Source organism: Notolepis coatsorum (assembly GCF_963971535.1).
Source record: "Notolepis coatsorum genome assembly, chromosome: 17".
Taxonomy (NCBI): Eukaryota; Metazoa; Chordata; class Actinopteri; order Aulopiformes; family Paralepididae; genus Notolepis; species Notolepis coatsorum.
This window is the reverse complement of record NC_140181.1, coordinates 22,920,677-22,939,538: the sequence shown is the minus strand read 5'-3', so window position 1 is coordinate 22,939,538 and position 18,862 is coordinate 22,920,677. Positions and strand designations below refer to the sequence as shown.

The 18,862-nt window shown below is 43.7% G+C and overlaps 1 protein-coding gene across 1 annotated transcript in view; it reads right to left on the bottom strand.

Annotated features, from left to right (window-relative positions):
• LOC311243974 (copine-9-like) overlaps window positions 1–18,862 on the bottom strand; it is a gene marked incomplete at both ends in the record, with an annotated part of 217,986 nt that overhangs the window by 65,821 nt on the left and 133,303 nt on the right. Inside the window, one exon of the mRNA XM_084333382.1 lies at window positions 5,218–5,257. Within this exon, the coding sequence (XP_084189508.1) occupies window positions 5,218–5,257 (40 nt within the window). The remainder of the gene's footprint in view (window positions 1–5,217; window positions 5,258–18,862) is intronic.

Here is an 18,862-nt window from a genome sequence, read left to right as displayed (position 1 = left end):
CGGGCCTAGAGCTGCCGCCCCACACGGACTTCTCTGACACGGCCCAGCCCTTGGATGAGCAGCGGTGGTCTGAATTTCAAGCTCGCAAGAGAGCCTTCAGGAAAAGCCTGGATTCTGAACACCGTGACGAGAAACACCACTACGTTTCATCGGGAGATCCTGGAGTTTGGATCCGACTCTTTACCCTCCTGAACGGAGTATTTTTCCAGGAACGGAGTTTTTACAGCGGTAAATCACTGGGGACGCCCACTTGGATACCCTCTTCTGAAATACGTCGCTCGGGTTCTGAAAAAGTTCCCGGTGAAAGAATCACTCCCAGACGCACTAACACCCGCACTAGTCACCACCTGGATTGAATCACAATTGCGATTTATCCGAGAGACGTTATTAACATCAGCGGGAGGCGACCAGCGGAGGAGGAAGGTGAGCCGAAACAAACTGTCCTACCTCTGGCAACACAAACGTTCTAAAGCCATTCAGATTGTGTTAAACAACAGCGAATATCACAGCCCCCCTCCGTGCCCCAGTAACTGCGAGCAAGTGCAGTCTTATTATCAGCAGAAATGTCAGGGAGAAATGCGCATTGGCGACCTTCTCCCTGTACCACCATGGCATCACAGACTATCCGCCACGGAGCCAGCCTGTTCCCCGAACACCGCGGAGGTGGAGACAGTGTTGCGCGCTCTCCCTAACAATAAATCGAGTGGCATGGACCGTGTCACTTATGAGTCACTCAAAGCCACGCAGCCAGGTATCTTAACATCAATCTTTAATGCCTGCCTGGAGAACAAAAGAGTGCCTGAGTCATGGAAGGGTGCTCTCGTCCACAGAATTCCCAAAAAGGACAATATCCCGGACAACCTGGAGAGACATTTCACTTCTTCCTACCATCTACAAGGTATTTATGAAATGTATCCTTGACCGTGTCTTGCCTTGGCTTGTGGATGAAAACATACTGTCTCCCAAACAAAAGGCCTATATCAACAGGCAAGGCATGAATGAGCATGTGTTCTGTCTCAAAACAGGCATTGATGATTTCAAACACGAGTCCAGTCAATTTTATTCAGTGTGCTTTTGGAACCCTAGCACACAATGTCATGCTGACAGCCCTTGAGGAAATACATCTACCCCAGGTTTTCATTGACATTGTTAGGGATGTTTACTCTGGTTCATACATACAGGTGATTTGTTGCAAACAGCTCACAGACCCAATCCCACTACAAGTAGGTATAAAGACAGGCTGTCCATGGAGTGCAGTCAACTTTGTACTCGCTATCAACTCATGGTTAAAATGGCTTTGTAGTTGCGCTCCCCCCAATGTAATTTCCCCTAACCCCGTCCAGGGGTATGCAGATGATGTAATAATAGCCTCCAGACAGGAGGATGTCATAAACACCATGCTCTCCAGAACCGACTCCTCCCTAGAGTGGTCTGGATTAGAGGTCAAATATGCTAAATGTGCTGTATTCTATGAGAGGTGGAGCGGGGGAAACCGCTGGTACCGGGCAAAATCAGATATAATTCCCACATTTACAGTTGATAACAAGCCACTGAGAGTCTACGCACGTCATGAAACATATACCTATCTGGGTCATTTAATGTGGCCGGTGAATGGGAACAACAAGTGAGTGAAATTATCTCTGATTACTCAACCAGATTAGATTTTCAGCTATTTGGAGAAGCCGCGCAATTTGGAGAAGACGCTGCTATCTGTATCCATGAGCTGTGTGTTGATTGTCAGGTTCATCATCCATGTGTGTGTGTAACTTTGGTTGCCATTGTCAATTTGGGCACGAATGTATCAGAATAACCCACAATGTATAAGTGCACTGATAATATTTGTGTCCTTTAAACATTGTCTTTATGTGGACATAAATAAAGATTCTAAATGTGTGTGTGTTTGTGTGTGTGTGTGTGTGTGTGTGTGTGTGTGTGTGTGTGTGTGTGTGTGTGTGTGTGTGTGTGTGTGTGTGTGTGTGTGTGTGTGTGTGTGTGTGTGTGTGAGTGAGAGAGAGAGGGTGTGTGTATAGCCTGTATATATGTTGACTGCTATAGCCTTGTATGTGCAGTGTTACTGAGCGCTGCTCCGGCACGTCTGTTTGTTTTAATTAAACAACATCTACTGGGCTTTGAAGATGACTTCTGGAAAAAGGATGCTTCATTACCTGAACGGCTGATAATGTATGCAGACAGACAGACAGAATGAGCACGTCGGGAGCCCGTGATAATGATGTGTGTCCTTGATGTAAACATAAACAAAACATAAAACAGAACATAAATCAAAGACGTGCAATAATGGAAACCGGGATACACAGAGATTGCTGCTAAATCGCATTAACGTTATGGCACATAAAGCATGGTAATAATAACAGGAAATGTCCATGAAAGTGATAAGTAATACGAGAATGACACACATTTTTACCTGTAATTTTCAAAGCAGTAATACAGGGAAAAGAAGATCTGTCATTTTCAAAGCAGTTGTGTGTCAGATGATAGGGAGCACCCATGTCTGGTACTGGTAGCTCATGTTACCCCACTTCCTAGAGAGCTGCACTGGCTTCCTATTGCAGCATGAATCTGCTTCAAGAACCATGACCTGGCACACCGTGCAGCGAGGGGAACAGCCTCCTCCTACCTCGGGTCAATGGTCTCTAACTACACACCTTCAAGGCCCTTACACTCCACATCTTCTGGCCATCTCAGACCCACTCCTATCCAAGCTCCGGGAGGGTCATCAAAGAGAAGCAGGCTATTCTCGGTCCTCTCCCTTCACAATGGTGGAACGAACTAGTACCCACCACAGTCAGGACGGCCGAAACCCGCCCAATTTTCCACCGTCGACGAAAAACACATTCTTCAATCAATAATATCTCAATAAATGAAAAGAAAAATAAATAACCTTCGTACTGTCTTTTGCTATTATGCACTTTGCTACTAAGGAATCCACCTTGCCTATTACTACCTAATATGTCTATACTAATATGCACTCAAGACTGTACAGTAGCACCCAAATGCATCACTGTTTGACGAACACTTACCCTTCCTGCTGACTCGTTGTACAGAACTTGTAAGTCGCTTTGGATAAAAGCGTCAGCTGAACGACTAAAATGTAAATGTCAGGTTACCCATCGCTGCACCTCGTACTCTGCCAAGAGATGTCTACACTTATACAGTAGCTTATTATATTGTGGATTTCTCCAGACCTCTCTTGGCAGAGCCTGAGGTGTGTCCAACAATAGCAAGCCCTCCCCCTAGAGGTCGCTGTTTGACGACATTACAGATTCTAGTGGTTATTTGGTCACATTTGTCACGCGTTGTCCCAATCAAGACACACAGACGCTGATGTAGCGTCGATGAAGATGCTACATCATTTTAATGAGTGAAGGACATTGATTAGCAGGACATATTTTATGGTAAAACACGTAAAATACAAAATACACAAAGCTGGTACTCAACTTACCTTCTGCTCTCCCGTGATTTGATTAGCGTGGAGATAAAACATGACATTTAGCAGTCAAATCAAGGTTGTGTATTTTTTCATAATGGTTATTTTAACCAACTCAACAATCTGTGCACGTCTGTCATGAAGGTGTTTTAGCTCTTGGGTGCCAGGGTGGCACTCCACGTATACAGCGCTGTGGTGCAACACGGTGGACCCGGCGACCTTTGCCGAATGTCTTCCCCCGTCTATCTCCCATCCTTCCTCTCTCTCTCTCTCTCTCTCTACCGGACAGCCTGGTAGCAAAAACCAATAAAATACTATCAAAAACATAATAATAATAATAAAAAAGCTCTGTAACTGGTAGGATTTCACAGCTGAGCACATTTGAATTGTACTATGTTGACGTACACAGTTCCTTTACTCAAGTAAAAGTAGAAATATATAGATGAATATATATTATATATATATATTATATATATATATATATATATATATATATATATATATATATATATATATATATATATATATATATATATATATATATATATATATATATATATAATAGCACTCTGGTGAAGAAATTAAAATCCTCTATTATCATCTAATCTCTAAAGGTTACACTGATTGTACTGATTACACTATTTTACTCTTTTATGACTTTTATCACAGGTTCTAAACTGTCAAGTATCGAACTGTGTGAGTATCAAGCAGGAAGAAAGACGGTCAGGTTTTAAAAACTGTGTGGGGGACCAAGGCCTCGAACTGCGCCCTGCGTGGGAGGTTTGAAGGGTCAAAGTGGGTATCAAACAGGAGGGAAGACTGTCATGTTTTAAACTGTGGATACCAAACAGAGAAGGTAAAGACGACTTTAAACTGTTAAACAGTAATCCAGAACTATTTTATTGCACTGTAAAAAACTGTGATGTTATATGTCTGCTATTTTATTCTACTATTTTTTGCACTGCACTATTGCACTTTGTCACTTTGTCTATTCTATCTTATTCTTTTTATTATTGTCTATTTTTAAAACTGAATCAAACCATAAACAAGGTGACCTATTGGGATGTTAGATCCTAATGTGAAAAACTGTGATTTTATGTTTGCACTTTTTGTGCTCATTTGATGTCTTTAAGTCTTTTTCTGTTGTAAAGCACTTTGTGCTGCAATTTTTGTATGAAAGGTGCTGTACAAATAAAGTGTATTATTATTATTATTATTATTATTATTATTATTATTATTATTATTATTATTATTATTATTATTATTATTATTATTATTATTATTATTATTATTATTATTATTATTATTATTATTATTATTATTATTATTATTATTATTATTATTATTATTATTATTATTATTATTATTATTATTATTATTATTATTATTATTATTATTATTAAAGTGTTCCAGTTATGCTGGCTCTGATGATGTCCTCTTGAAGCTTGACAGGCCTAATATTTTAAAGTATATGAAATCAACTTCATTAACTTCTCCCATGTTTTGTAGTCCAAATATTTTTCTTCATAGTACTACTAGTAGTAACTGTGATGGGTTCAGATACATGTGGGAAAAAAACATCCTTTGAAATGTAGTGGGGTAAAAGTACAAAGTTCCCTGAAGTGAAAATACTCAAGTAAAGTCCAATATTGTATTCATGTATTGTACTATGTGAGTAGAAATGCTTGGTAATTTCCCACCACTGGTTTGTGGGTGAAATATACAGCAGGTGTGCAAACAAATCAACCAAGACCAAAACCTGAGATACTTACGTGTTTGGAAATGTTGGAGCTTCTGGAGTCCACATTGTATCTAGAAGAAAATACATGCTGTGAGACTTTTACAAATACAAAACAATAGGAGTGTCTGCACTTTCCACAAACTGATCCAGGAACTGCAGGTTACGGTTACGTATTGATTTCACCTTCTACATTGAAATATATGATATATATGGTTTTCATTGTGATTATAAAAAGTGAACTGCGTATGTAAATACCTATATACAGGGCCTTTCCTAAACTGGAGTTTAAAGGTGGCTATGGCCTGTGTGTTAAAATAGATGCCTGGCTTATTACAGATAACATTCGCATTCGCTCTATAGACAGCATATCAGACGGACAGACAGAGAGAGCGGTGTGTTTTTGGGTAAGGGGTGACAAGCAACTGATCGGCTGCCGTCGCCTAGGTCAGGGGTTCCCAAAGTCGGGGTCGCGACCCACAGGAGGGCGCGGGGTAATCATCTGGCGAGCCGCCGCGCGGGGGGGGGGGGGGGGGTCGCCAGATGATTTAAAAAAAAATATATATATATATATATATCCAATTTTTTTTATTTTTTTGCAGTCAGGCCACTGAACTTAGAAGCAGGCCAGGACAGTGTTTCTAGTTGCAGCAGCGCAATAGTTAGAGATAACCTAGGTGGGGAACAACCAGGAGATCACTGCAACTCACACAAGTTGGAGAACTATCTCTCTCTCTCTCTCTCTCTCTCTTGCTCTCACACACACACACACAAAAGGAGTCGCATGTGATTGGTGGAGGTGGGACCCTTACAAAAAACTGTTGTTGCTAATCATTGACACATGCTAGCCTGTAATAATCCCCCCCAGAAAAATCTACTTTGCATTTGATATATTGCAAATATATGCCATCACACACACTGGCATTTAAGGGGTTAGAATTATAAAATTAATATGTGGTGTTATGATCAGGGCTGAAGTTGAATAAAAGATTGTATTATTTTCAATCTGACATTACAAAAAAACTGAAAATCCATCAAAATCAGTGTTGTTGCTAATCATACATATGCTAGCCTGTTTTTTAACAATAATTTGTGATGCCATCACAAACACTGGCATTTAAAGGGTACAAATAAAAAAATGCCTGCACCAGAATGCAGGAAATGAAGTCTTTGTAACAAGAAATGTCCTGGTGGGGGACCCCCAGACCCCCTGCTTAAAAAGTGGCCTGACTGACTGGGGCTAAATTTTGCACTATATTTCCTGGCCTGAATGATTTCCCCAGTCTGGCCCTGGTTAAAAGCCTCCAATGCTTATTAGTGTGTGTGCGTTTGAACGTGTGCATGTTTCAACCATACATTTCCATTTATTAAAAAAATAAAAAAAATAATATATATATATATATTTTTTTTTAACTTTTTTTTACCTCCTATAATAGTGGGGGTCGCGGCTCTCTGACCCCGTTATTTTTGGGTCGAGGCCTGAAAAGTTTGGGAACCCCTGGCCTAGGTAATGAGACAGAGCCGTCAAGGTCGGCATTCCTCTCGTGGCACTTTGCGCTCGTCTGTCGGCTCCGGGCTGCATTTTTCGCCAATCATTCAATACATTGTTGGAAAGTTGAATTTTCTGCCTTTCGATCATCACCACACTCAACCAATTGTGTGTTTCGGGTCTCGAGTTACATGACAATATATATATAACAAGCTCCGCCAAATGACCACGTCCGGTAATGAACAGTTCTGAACTGACCAATCACCGCTGATATTGAAAATGATTGACCACCGTTGTAGCCAAGGAGCGTCTGCTCCAAAAGTGATCCCAGACGAGCGCTCAGAGTGGGGGGAGGTGACACAAGAAGACGAAGAAATCCATTGTTTTGACGAGAGCCTCTGAATGAATCGGAGCGGACGGCCATTTTGGATAATCATGCAGAATTTTTACTGGTACACACATTACAAAAACCTTTGTAAAACATACATTTTCCGTGGGATTATAATTTATTTTTTTATAAGATTTGTTTGATCTAGGGATGTTCGATATTGGCTTTTTTACCGATACCGATATTCCGATATTGTCCAACTCTTAATTTCCAATACCAATATCAACCGATATCAACCGATACCGATATATGCAGGGTTTCCCCCCACAAAAAACGGAATAATTTCAGGTAACTAATAATTTCACTGGATATATATATAACAAATATTGTTATTGTTTTTTTCTTTTTTTAAACCGATACCGATATTTTCCGATATCACATTTTACTGCCGATATCGGCCGATAATATTGGTCGGCCGATAATATCGGACATCCCTAGTTTGATCCCTTCACTGCCAACCCAGGACTACGCCAAGGTGCTGCCATGCTGTTGTCCGACCAGCCTGTCGACTTTGTTGGACTGTTTTTGACAGATGAGTTACTGCAGACCATAGCTTGTCAAGCAAACCTGTATGCTGTGCAAATACAGTGGAGAATGCCAACATGCCGAGGAGCAGAGTGCATGCTTGGAAAGCAGTGAATGTGCAGGAGCTCAACAATTTTTTTGGTATTTATTTCCTTACCGGGATAATCCGCAAGCCTTAATTGGCTATGTATTGGTCTACTGACGAATTTGTGGCCACACCCCACTTCAATAGAACAATACCTCGCAATAAGTTTGAGCTGACATATATATAACATAACAGTGTAGACATATACATATACTATAATGTACACTGTATTGTAAACATTGGACATATTGCACGATCAAGGTTATTATTGCACATTACATGTTACAACTGTGAATGGTTTCACAGTAACATCTTGTTGAACGACAAATTGCACTATACCCTAGCTGCCACATATAGTGAGGGCCTGGATCTTGGCCACGTTCCCTGGATATCTTGGAAGCCAAATTATTTATTTATTATCTATTTTTTGTATTATATTATATTTTTGATTTTGTTTATTTGTTTTATTGATGCATTCTATGTGATGTATACTGTCCTTATGTGGTGTGATTTATTTAGTATTTTATGTTGTCTTGTAATAAATGTTCATTTTAATTGAATATCATCTCAGTCTTAAATTCTACAGCAGTATGAATGTGTTATTGTTATGTAGCCACCCCCCCCCCCCCCCCCCCCCATGGTGGTTTTGTGAATAGAACAATAATATCTATCAACATGAGCCCTTTGACCTGGAAATGTATAAGTGTCAGACGAGCAACAAGCTCGAACTGCGCATGCTTCACAAAAGACGTGATATTTCTCTTTCTAGAAATTGAGCAGGGATTTTTTTTGGAAACTGGCCACTCTTTAGCCTGGGATTACACAGGAATGGAGGTATGTAGAAATAAATGGTTTGTTCCCTGTTGGGATATAAAGATAAGCCTTTCAAATGACCCATAGTACATGTATGTCTCCATAGCTATATTAAAGAATATACCATGGGTCTACAAACATCGTCAAAACAGTCTGAAATGCTGGCACCAGGGAGTAAAAATGGGAAAACAGTGTGGCAGTCAATGAGTTCTGTTTCGTTAAGGGGCTCTGCTTGGCATCACTACTGCACTTCCTCGCGTACGTGCATGCGCACTGAATAAATTCCACAAATGTACCTTTAATACCAGTATTAGTCTGACCACACCCCTCATCAGCTTACCTTCATAAGCAGGTGTGTGGTCACCTGCTCTCCTCCTTCTCGCTTTCACCACAAGAAAGTGCCTCGGTAGTACCCCACTTGACGTGTTGTTAGTGGAGAAAAATTTTGTTTACAAGGAAGGAGATACGTTGACATCATATCTTTATTTTCTCTCTCACTATTTTCGAGAAAATACGGCGATATTGTCTTCGTACTGGAGTGTCTGGAAGATGTTGATCATTCTAAAAATCCTCCACCGGTTTTCGTATTGGGAGCACGCCGCTGCATGCTTCTCAACTGCAGTTCCTTGCTGTGTTTGTTGGGGTGAAACCTGTCAGGCCACAGCTGAACTGTCGGACATGCCGCTGTTGTGAGAAGCGGTGCGTTCCAGGTTGGGTGAGTAGTGTTTTGCTGGCAGGCTCCACTTGTCTGTTAGTGCTATGGGGGCTACTTGACAATGTTTATGGAAACCGGCCCCAGGCTAGGGTCCTTTGTTCAGCCACCTAGGTGACAGAAGGCCTTGGTCTGAAGACCATTATAGTTTTAACTAGTGGGCCGCGACCATTAACACTGGTGATCCTTGTGTGTTTTGGACGAGTGGATTCTCTCTGTCACCGTGTTAAGGCCCCATCTTTCATATCCAAATGAGAGTATTCCTTCACGAGGGGATATGTGCATGGATGTTCGATAGCGGAAGATCCATGTTCAAGTCAGCTACACAGGCCAGTTGGTATTGTGCTGATTCCGTCGGGTGTTGGTAAAATCACCGTTGTGAAGCGGTGTTGACATCTTGTTTTCTCTTTTCTCTTAAAAAGTGAGGAGAGGTTCAGAACGGCGGCCTGTCTGGGTGAGTGTTATGTCATTGTTACAGGTTCAGTTGATAGCTGCTTAGCTTACGGTTAGCCAGTCAGCTGTTAACTGCTGCGTTAGCCTGCTGGGATCGCTGCATGGCCTGCTCAGGTTGGGCCTACTGTTAGCCAGTCAGCTGTTAGCTGCGGTGCTAGCATGTCGTGATCGCTAGGTAACGTTAGCTTGCTGCTATAGGCCATGGCCTGGCGCGGGGTAGCTTAGCTTCTCGCGCGCCGCCGTGGGCTCGCTTCTGATCGCGTGCGCCGTTAGCTCGGCGTCTCGCGAGCAGAAGCAGTAGCACCCGAACGGTTGGAGCGGCCGTTAGCTTGATGCTATTCTGTTGAACGTGCTTTGATTTTAACATGTTTTACACTCTTGACTACGACGTCATCCTTGACAGGGGATGTTTCGTCGACCCTGCCCTGAGCCAGGACGGCAAGGTTGCATCAACAAAGGACTGTAGTGCGGGTTGGAGCGGCGACGCTGCCCAGTTCGAACAACACAGGAGCGGCTGTGTTCCTACGGTGTCTGTGACTGCACTTCGCTGATCTACGTTCCGGGTAGGAACAGGTTTGACCAGACCTTATAACACGTTTTCTGGTTTTACTTTTCTAAATGTATTGTGAATAACGATGTTTTTCCCAAAACGTGTGTTGCTGCAATGCATTTGGGATACGGCGCGGGTTATGTGTGAGCTGTTTTTGTCACTGGCAGTTAGCTTCTCCGTGCAAATCGGGATGTAATGATCTGGTTGTTGTGTGAGAAACATCATGGTGTTTATATGTACCGTGTACTCACAACTAAGGTAACTAACCTATGAAGCTATGCTTGGTGACAAGTGAGTAAAAGAATGTTCTTTTCTCAGCCTGTGATGACAATGAACAGGGTGTTCACATATTAACAGGTTTTCCTGTTTTAACTGGCCGTATTGAGGGTAAAACAAGAGGATTGTGTTTCCCCCCGGTTCCCTGGGGACTTTTTCATCCTCCTATCAGACATGTTTGTGCACTAATTGTGTCTTTTGTGTGGTAGGGATGCGATGTAACTCTTAGCTTGATTGCTGAGGTTGTGCTAAATCTGCTGGAGAAACTTTATTTTCCTAAAAGAAAAAATGGTTTGGTCGCTGTCGTGTGTGCTTAGCAAGGCCTGTGGCCGATACTAATCGAGAATGATGTATTCTCTCATTGTGAAAAACGGCGTTCCTCTGTTGAGTGTTTTTTGCCATTTTTTGTAAGTGATGATGGGTTGTGTGTGTCATGTGACCTACAACTGGGTTGGACTGGCCACAGAAGCACATGTGTATGTTGGACCGGGGCTCTTAGAGCCCTCTCTATTCTGTGTTTTTCCTTAGTAAAAATCAGATAGCAGGTTAGCTCATGCGCTGTGTGGAGCTGTCAAACGCTTCATAGAGCTGACTATGACTGTGGGAAGTCTCTCTGGGGATCCCCGTCTCCTTCCTATGGGAGGGTGGTGGGATGTAAAAATGTGAACATTTTTTACCCCGGCTGTGTAGACTGGGATACATACTGTTGATGCTTCCTTCTTTTCTATTCCAGAAGTGTTGGAGTTAGGGAGTGTCACACCCCTCTTGTCGTTCCCCTGGGCGCCTTGGGGATTCAATGACAGGTCTAAATAGCCTGTTCATTGATGGGGGTGTGTCCCGACGCACGTATAGTGCTAGCTCGCTGTAAACAGGCGATTGACTGGCACGCCTTGGTTGCTTGTGGTTGAAACAGCGTTTTTATAAAGCAACTGAGATGGGGGTTTTTCCTCTTCCGACGACCAAATCCCACGACCTGGGTTGGTTTTTCGACGGATTCTCGTTCATGTCTGGGGGATGATGACGGAATGGATCTGAACATATGTAGAGGGGTCTCACGCCCTTGGGGTGGGCCACCAGGCGCGGTTCGCCCGAACGTCTGGGTGGCGCCTTCTTTTCATGTTAAGATCGACACGCATATCTGCCCTTCTCCTGGAGTAGGCATGTCGGCGTGGTTAGGGCACGGGACTGGTTCTGGTCACGCTGGTCCAGATCAGTTGAACCCGTTGTCCGCCGGGGATGCAGATCTGCTGTTCTGGTACCCTGAGGGACTTGGGCTTTTTTCAGGGGGAAAAATGCCAGGTCGGTCTGGGTGTCACTGGGTTAAGCGCTATGGAGACCCTGGTTGGGTACGTTTTTACTCAGCACTGTCGTAATGGCTTACAGCCATGCCATTCTGTACACGCTCGATCTCGTCGGATCTCGGCCGCTACACAGGTTGGTCCTGGTTAGTACTTGGTTGGGAGACCGCCTGGGAATACCAAGTACGGTGTGCTTAGGGGCTGGTTCTCCATTATTTTTCGCTCCTCTCTCACGCATGGCGAAGAGGGGCCTGTGGGGGTGGTTTTTTGACCTCCTCTGGTGACCCTGTGCTTCCCGTACCGCCAGGCCCGGTCCGAAGTGATGTTTGCGACCCGTAGGCCTGGGTTAACCCTTTTTTGAAAACTGAAACACTTGTACTGCGGTATAGCCGGTGTATACCCGCAGGTGTGTTTTGGAGTTTTTCTTGAGGGGTTATAGGAACAACCACCGCATTGGGTAACACCGAGGTGGTTGATTCCCTGGTGTGTTGGAGCAGTGTCAACTCCCGGGTTCACCGGTTGAGGGTGCCCCTGCACGTTCATGACGTCTGCCAATCGTGTCAGCCTTCTCTGCCTCGACCCCTCTGGGTGGGGGTTTTTAAATGGAGGCTTGGTCATGCAACACCGCCAGCTTACGCTCCTTCCGCCGGGGCGGCTGTGTCCAGCTGTCCCCTCTGACGCCTGTCTCGTCCGCAGTCTCCAGGCTAGGGTTAACAGCCTGTTGCCTGGTTTTTCCCCGGTGCGCTGCCTGCTTCCGTTGGTTAACCTTTTTTGTGTGCTTACGGCCATGCTGACTGCCTGTTCTGCAGGGTCAGTGTGCCAGGCGGTGTACTATTGGGGGGACAGGGCCCGCTCGGCTTACGGCCATACCAACCTGAACTCGCCCGATCTCGTCCGATCTCGGAAGCTAAGCAGGTTCTGGCCTGGTTAGTACTTGGTTGGGATACCGCCTGGGAATACCAGGTGCAGTAACTGAGGGGCCTTTGTCCGAATACGCTGGCGATGTGGGGGGCGGGGCACTACGTGCCCACCTGTTGGGGTCTTGATGTTGGCATCATGGACTTCTACGGGCCCCCATTCCAGGGAGTCCAGTCCTTTTGGTGGGTCTGGGTCTTCCTTCGCGCTCCGCTGCTACGGCCTTGCCACGGGGTTGGGTTTGCCCTTGACCCCGTGATTCTGGGGGCAGTAACGAGGTTGTTCCTCCATTCGTTCCCGGGTGGCATGCGGGTTGTGCGTGTGTGTAGTCGTGGGGTCAAGCCACGGTCTGCTCACCCTGTGCGTTGGGTTGCTTGAGTGCCTCTTCGCCCGGTCGGGTCCGTCGCCTTCCCGTGAAGCCCCTAATAGGGGGGATACCCTCCATTAGGGGGGGTCGGGGGGGCTCGGCCCTCCCTGTTCTGATGGTTTTGGGGGGCTGTCAGCGGGGTGTATTTGTCAGCCAGCGGCTCCGCTTGGCCTCCCCTTGTGCAGTAGTGATGCCAAGCAGAGCCCCTTAACGAAACAGAACGTTAGGTTATGGCTATAACCAAGTTCTGTTAGTTAGGGGTGACGCTTGGCATCAGACGGCCGCTGCAGCCCTTGACCTCACCTTGTGGTGAAAGCTTGGGAAGGAGGAGAGCAGGTGACCACACACCTGCTTATGAAGGTAAGCTGATGAGGGGTGTGGTCAGACTAATACTGGTATTAAAGGTACATTTGTGGAATTTATTCAGTGCGCGTGCACGTACGCGAGGAAGTGCAGTAGTGATGCCAAGCGTCACCCCTAACTAACAGAACTTGGTTATAGCCATAACCTAACGTTAAGAGGTTAAAGACTTTCAATTCGTTTTGCATTCTGTGTGAGACCTTGGTTTATGTTTCAAGTTTCAAGTTTCTTTATTAGTTGTCATACAGAAATACAGAATACTTTGTATGAAATGCTTCTTTCTGTTTTGCTCCTGAGAGTGTGCTAGATAAAATAAAAAGATAGTATAAAATAAGTATAATATAAGTATAAAATAGAAAGTAAAGTACGTAAACAAGTGTAAACAAAACAAAAGTGTTCAATATACATATATACAGTATATACAATGCAGTAGAGAAGGTAACTGAGTTACAACAATATACAATATACAATAGCTTAGCTTGTGGTGCCACCTTGTGGTGGTGAGGTGCAATGAGGTATGAGGTGATGTTCAAATCTCCTACCAATAACATAAAGTGTGTTAAGTGTCTAAAGTGAGTAAAGTGGGTGCTGGTACAGTGAGTTGTCCATTTAAAGTGATTGTGTACGTGTGGATGTGTGTGCTGTGGGTGTATTTGATAGTTTGTTACATAGTGTTATTGTTCATTGAGCAATATGTAATGTAAATAAACTATCCTTTTTTATATGAATGGTGACTCAACGTACATAAGAAGAGATAGGTGTTTTAGCCAGTAAGCACGTGGGAGTGAGAATTCCCTTCATCATGAAGAGAAGATGAAGATGAAGAGAGGGGGGGGGGGTATTCAAGCCTTGAGACAATACACAAAAAGTGGGTTCCTATAGGGCTGTAACGGTACACAGAAGCCACGGTTCGGTACGTACCTCGGTATTGGGGTCACGGTTCTGTACGAGTTCGGTACAACAGAAAAAAAAATTATAATAATTATATAATTTTTTATATATATTTTTTAATATATTATATTTATGATAATAATTATTATTATTATTAAATAGAATAATTTTCTATAGGCTTGCCGTGGTAGTCAGTGATACTGGTGTCATTCTGTGTTCAGGCATCCACTTGCCTACTGCCCCTTTAACAACTTATCCTTGCGCATCCTTAAGTTTCAGTTTCACTTCCAGAGAGAATTAACTTCACGACGAGACTGAATACTAGAGAACAGATGACATGTTACTTACAACAATGGCAGAGGATTATTTGGATTTAAACACAGTGGAGCTTATGATCTGTCCGGAAAAGTATGTTTCTTTTTTTTATTTGATTGTGGGGAGAATGTTGATGTGTTTGTTGGTGCGTGTGTGTGTGTCGGCGACACGTGTGTGTGTCTTTCCATTGGTTTCATTTGGTTAACGTTATTGAGAAAACGACCCTGCAGCTGTTCCAATGTAAATGTGCCTTTCTCGTGCACTTTCGCCTGCTCTGAACTGAAGTCGGAGAGGGAGGGATGCGGAGCGTTTTGCGTGCGCTCCCGACTGCGTGTGTGTGTTTCCCCACGCGCGCCGTGTGTGTGGGGTGCTCCGTGTCCCCCTCTCTCCCTCTCTGTCTCTCTCTCTCTCCCTCTCTCTCGCTCGCTCGTCACAGTCTGTATCCCGACTGTGACGGTGTGCCGCGCGCTGTTCTCGCATGTGCGACTGGTGTGTTTGCGCTGAGGCGTATTCGTCGTATGGCGCGCGTACCGCACCGTGATGGCCGTACCGTAAATTCGTGGGACGAATACGCGTACCGTTACACCCCTACTTAGAATAGAAAAGACTTATCGAATACAAGATGAAGAAAATAAAACCAGAACAACCTGAATCATTTAGTGGCTTTCTTTGTGCCACTGTCTCCCTTCACACTGGCACCAAATCACTTCAAGGCTTACCCTGCTGTGACAGAACTAAAAAACTACTTTTAAATGTAAATCATGATGGCCTCAAACGTTCATTTAAGAGGAGAGTGAAGTCTGATAGCCTCAAACAGAGCGAAGTCTGCTCCACAGTGTATTATTGAGTCGACTGAATGTTAGAAAAGTCTCCTTGAAGGATGAGTGGCAGGATGGGAATATTTGCCATGGCTGTGAAATCTTTGCCCAAAAAGGCTCTCAAGTGCAGCGTAATAACCCCCTTTTTTAGTATTCCTTCCATAAAGAACATGTCCAACTTTACAGAAAGTACCCACAGGCTGTACAAGCTGATGCTTTTATAGATCCATGGAAACGGCATTCACAACATGGTGAGCTTCCGCAATTTGACTATGTCCCAATCAAGAGACCTTCAGGGGTCGATTTGATTGTCGTTCGATTGACTCTTAAAGGAACACGCTAACATGATGGGAAATGCAGTTTACCGTCTTCTTCAGAGTCAGAAAAGAAGGTACTGTAGATATACATTTCCTCTCTGTGCCTTCAGTAGAAAGCTACAGTATCCGGCTGCAAGCTAGCCTAGCTTAGCACAAATGAATGGAAGCGGATACGGACCGCTAGCTTAGTTTAATACTCTGGGAATGGTGCATTGGAGGGCGAGGTTCAAAATCGAAGTCTAGGCTACTTAACGTTTTTTTGCCCTCAAGTTCAGAGTTACCCAACTCACAGATTATACTTTTTCCAGGAAGAGAATAAAATTAAAAGCAAACGATTTTTTTGTGAGATGTTTGTTTCGCACATTGTGATAAACTGAACTATGTAAAATGGAGGAAAATGGAGGAAAAATTATTTTTCAACCTCTTAACGTTCGACGGCCCTGATAGGGGCCGCCACGCCTGTGTGTGGGACTCATGCACGTTGCAGCACTTTGCTCTTGTCTGTCTCGTCTGCTGCATTTCTCCCAATCATTCAATACATTGTTGGAAAGTTGAATTTGCTACCTTTCGATCGTCACCACACTCAACCTATTGCATGCTTCGGGTCTCGAGTTACAAGACGAAATATCCGGCGAGCATCATTTGACAAGCCGTTCTGATGAGTGACCACGTCCGGTTGTAAACGGTCCTGAACTGACCAGTCACTGCTGATGGCGAAAAATGATTGACCACCGTTGTAGCCAAGGAGCGTCTGCTCCGAAAGCGATCCCAGACGAGCGCTGATTGCAACAAGAAGGGGGCAGAAGAAGACGAACAAGTTCTGAATGTTTTGACTTGCGCATCTGAATGAATGGAGGCGGACGGCCATTTTGGATAATCACGCTGAATTATTGCGGTACACACATTACAAAAACCTTTGTAAAACACAAATTTTTCGTGAGATTTTTTATAAACTTTGGACCTGTGTTACTATAAGACTATGGAACCGTTATGTTTTCCAGCTCCTACCTCTCAGCTGGAACCCAAAAACAGGCATCTGGCAACAAGTCAACACAAAAGTAAGGAGCAAATATTTTATTTCAGTGTGTTCAAACCTCTGTTTCTCTATTACATTAGCACTTAAAGTGACTTCAGAATGTTACCTTTCAAAAGAGACCAGACTCATGCATGTGTACATTTGCAGGACTAACACATTGAGTGCCAGCAGGGGCGCACTATTTATCGCTTGAATGCCAGCCCTTTTGGACTGATTTTCCGATATTTCATGATTTTCGCGGAGCTATTTCTATATTCTATACGGATTGTTTTTTTATCGGTACATTTCCGTTTTATACCGTTTTGAAAAACGGAGGTTTTTGAAAATTTCCAGAAAAAAAAAGATTCCGTGATAATAGCTCTTTAGTGGAATACACAAAACACGTTGTCATTTTCCGGCCTATTTATGAATAGTTTTCAAATAAACGCTAGATTATCGATAGTATATGTGTACTTATGCACGCTAGAGAAGCGGGCTGAAAAATCGATTATCTATTTCCTGGTCAGCACTAACGTCATACACGCACACACACACAGACACGTTGAGATATATGTGAAAAATACATCTGATTACCCGAAGACTGGTAACATAGATTCCTTACCTCACATCAGATGTTCTGAAAAAAGATTATTCCAATTCCTGATCGCCATTCCAAATATCGATCGCGTTTATTGATCCAATGTTAGGTAGTCGAAACACATATTCCACGCTGTTCTGAGGGTCCACAATGAATCCGATCGGCTCGGGTTACATGCCTGAGAATGTGGAATCCGGATTTTTCTCATACATTTTCATTGAGTCCAATCCAATGGGTGCATTACCATCCGGGAGACGATAGGGGGCGGTATTTTCCCTGTTCGAGCTCATAGACAGTCCCAATGGTAACGTGAGGCTAGATTGATGAAAAATGAATGGATATCGCTAATAAAAGCAATAACGATTAAATAACGAAATTTATCGTCATTGGCACTCAACGCATGGCATGAAATAACAAGATTTCTCGTGGCTGGCACTCAAAGTGTTAAGGGGTTAATTTGTTGGATCTTCAACAAACCTTCCTTGGACAACAACACACATTTCTGCACCTTGATTAAAGTTATACAGTCACGTAAGTGATCTTTCCCTGCTATTGATTGGGCATAATAGGTAGTTGAGGTGGACAGAATAGCCAAGTGGGCATAGTGACACTTCAATCAAGGAGATGAATGAGGAGTCCACTGTTTTACTTAAATAGCCCTCCTCGCAGCTCCAACTGTGATTGGACAGTTGGACATATAATCTCAGCCGTGATTGGCTGTCCGTCAGCTCTATCTAGCGGAGGCCAATAGATTTGCCCCGAACCGAGAGCTGTGGCAAAGGACATTATACAATGGAAGTGAGCTGTTTGCTTCTGTAGGGGAAAACCCTGTATATACCGCAGGACTAGTATGTAACTAGGATTATATGAGGACTGTGTGTAACTAGGAGGATATGAGGACTGTGTGTAACTAGGAGGATATGAGGACTGTGTGTAACTAGGAGGATATGAGGACTGTGAACTAAGAAATATGAGGACTGTGTGTAACTAGGAGGATATTAGGACTGTGTGTAACTAAGAGATATGATGATTGTGTAACTAGGAGGATATGAGGACTGTGTGTAACTAAGATATATGAGGACTGTGTGTAGGAGATATATGAGGACTGTTTGTAACTAGGAGGGATATGAGTGTAACAAGGAGGGGTATGAGGACTGTGTGTAACTAGGAGGATATTAGGACTGTGTGTAACTAAGAGATATGATGATTGTGTAACTAGGAGGATATGAGGACTGTGTGTAACTAAGAGATATGAGGACTGTGTGTAACTAGGAGATATATGAGGACTGTGTGTAACTAGGAGAGATATGAGTGTAACAAGGAGGGGTATGAGGACTGTGTGTAACTAGGAGGGATATGGGTGTAACTAGGAGGGATATGAAGACTGTGTATATGTGTATAACTATATGCCATCTTTCTTTTACCCCTGTAGTAACGCGAGAGGTTAAGCGCTGGACTGTGGAGGGGACGCTCCAGGCTGCACTTGATTGTACA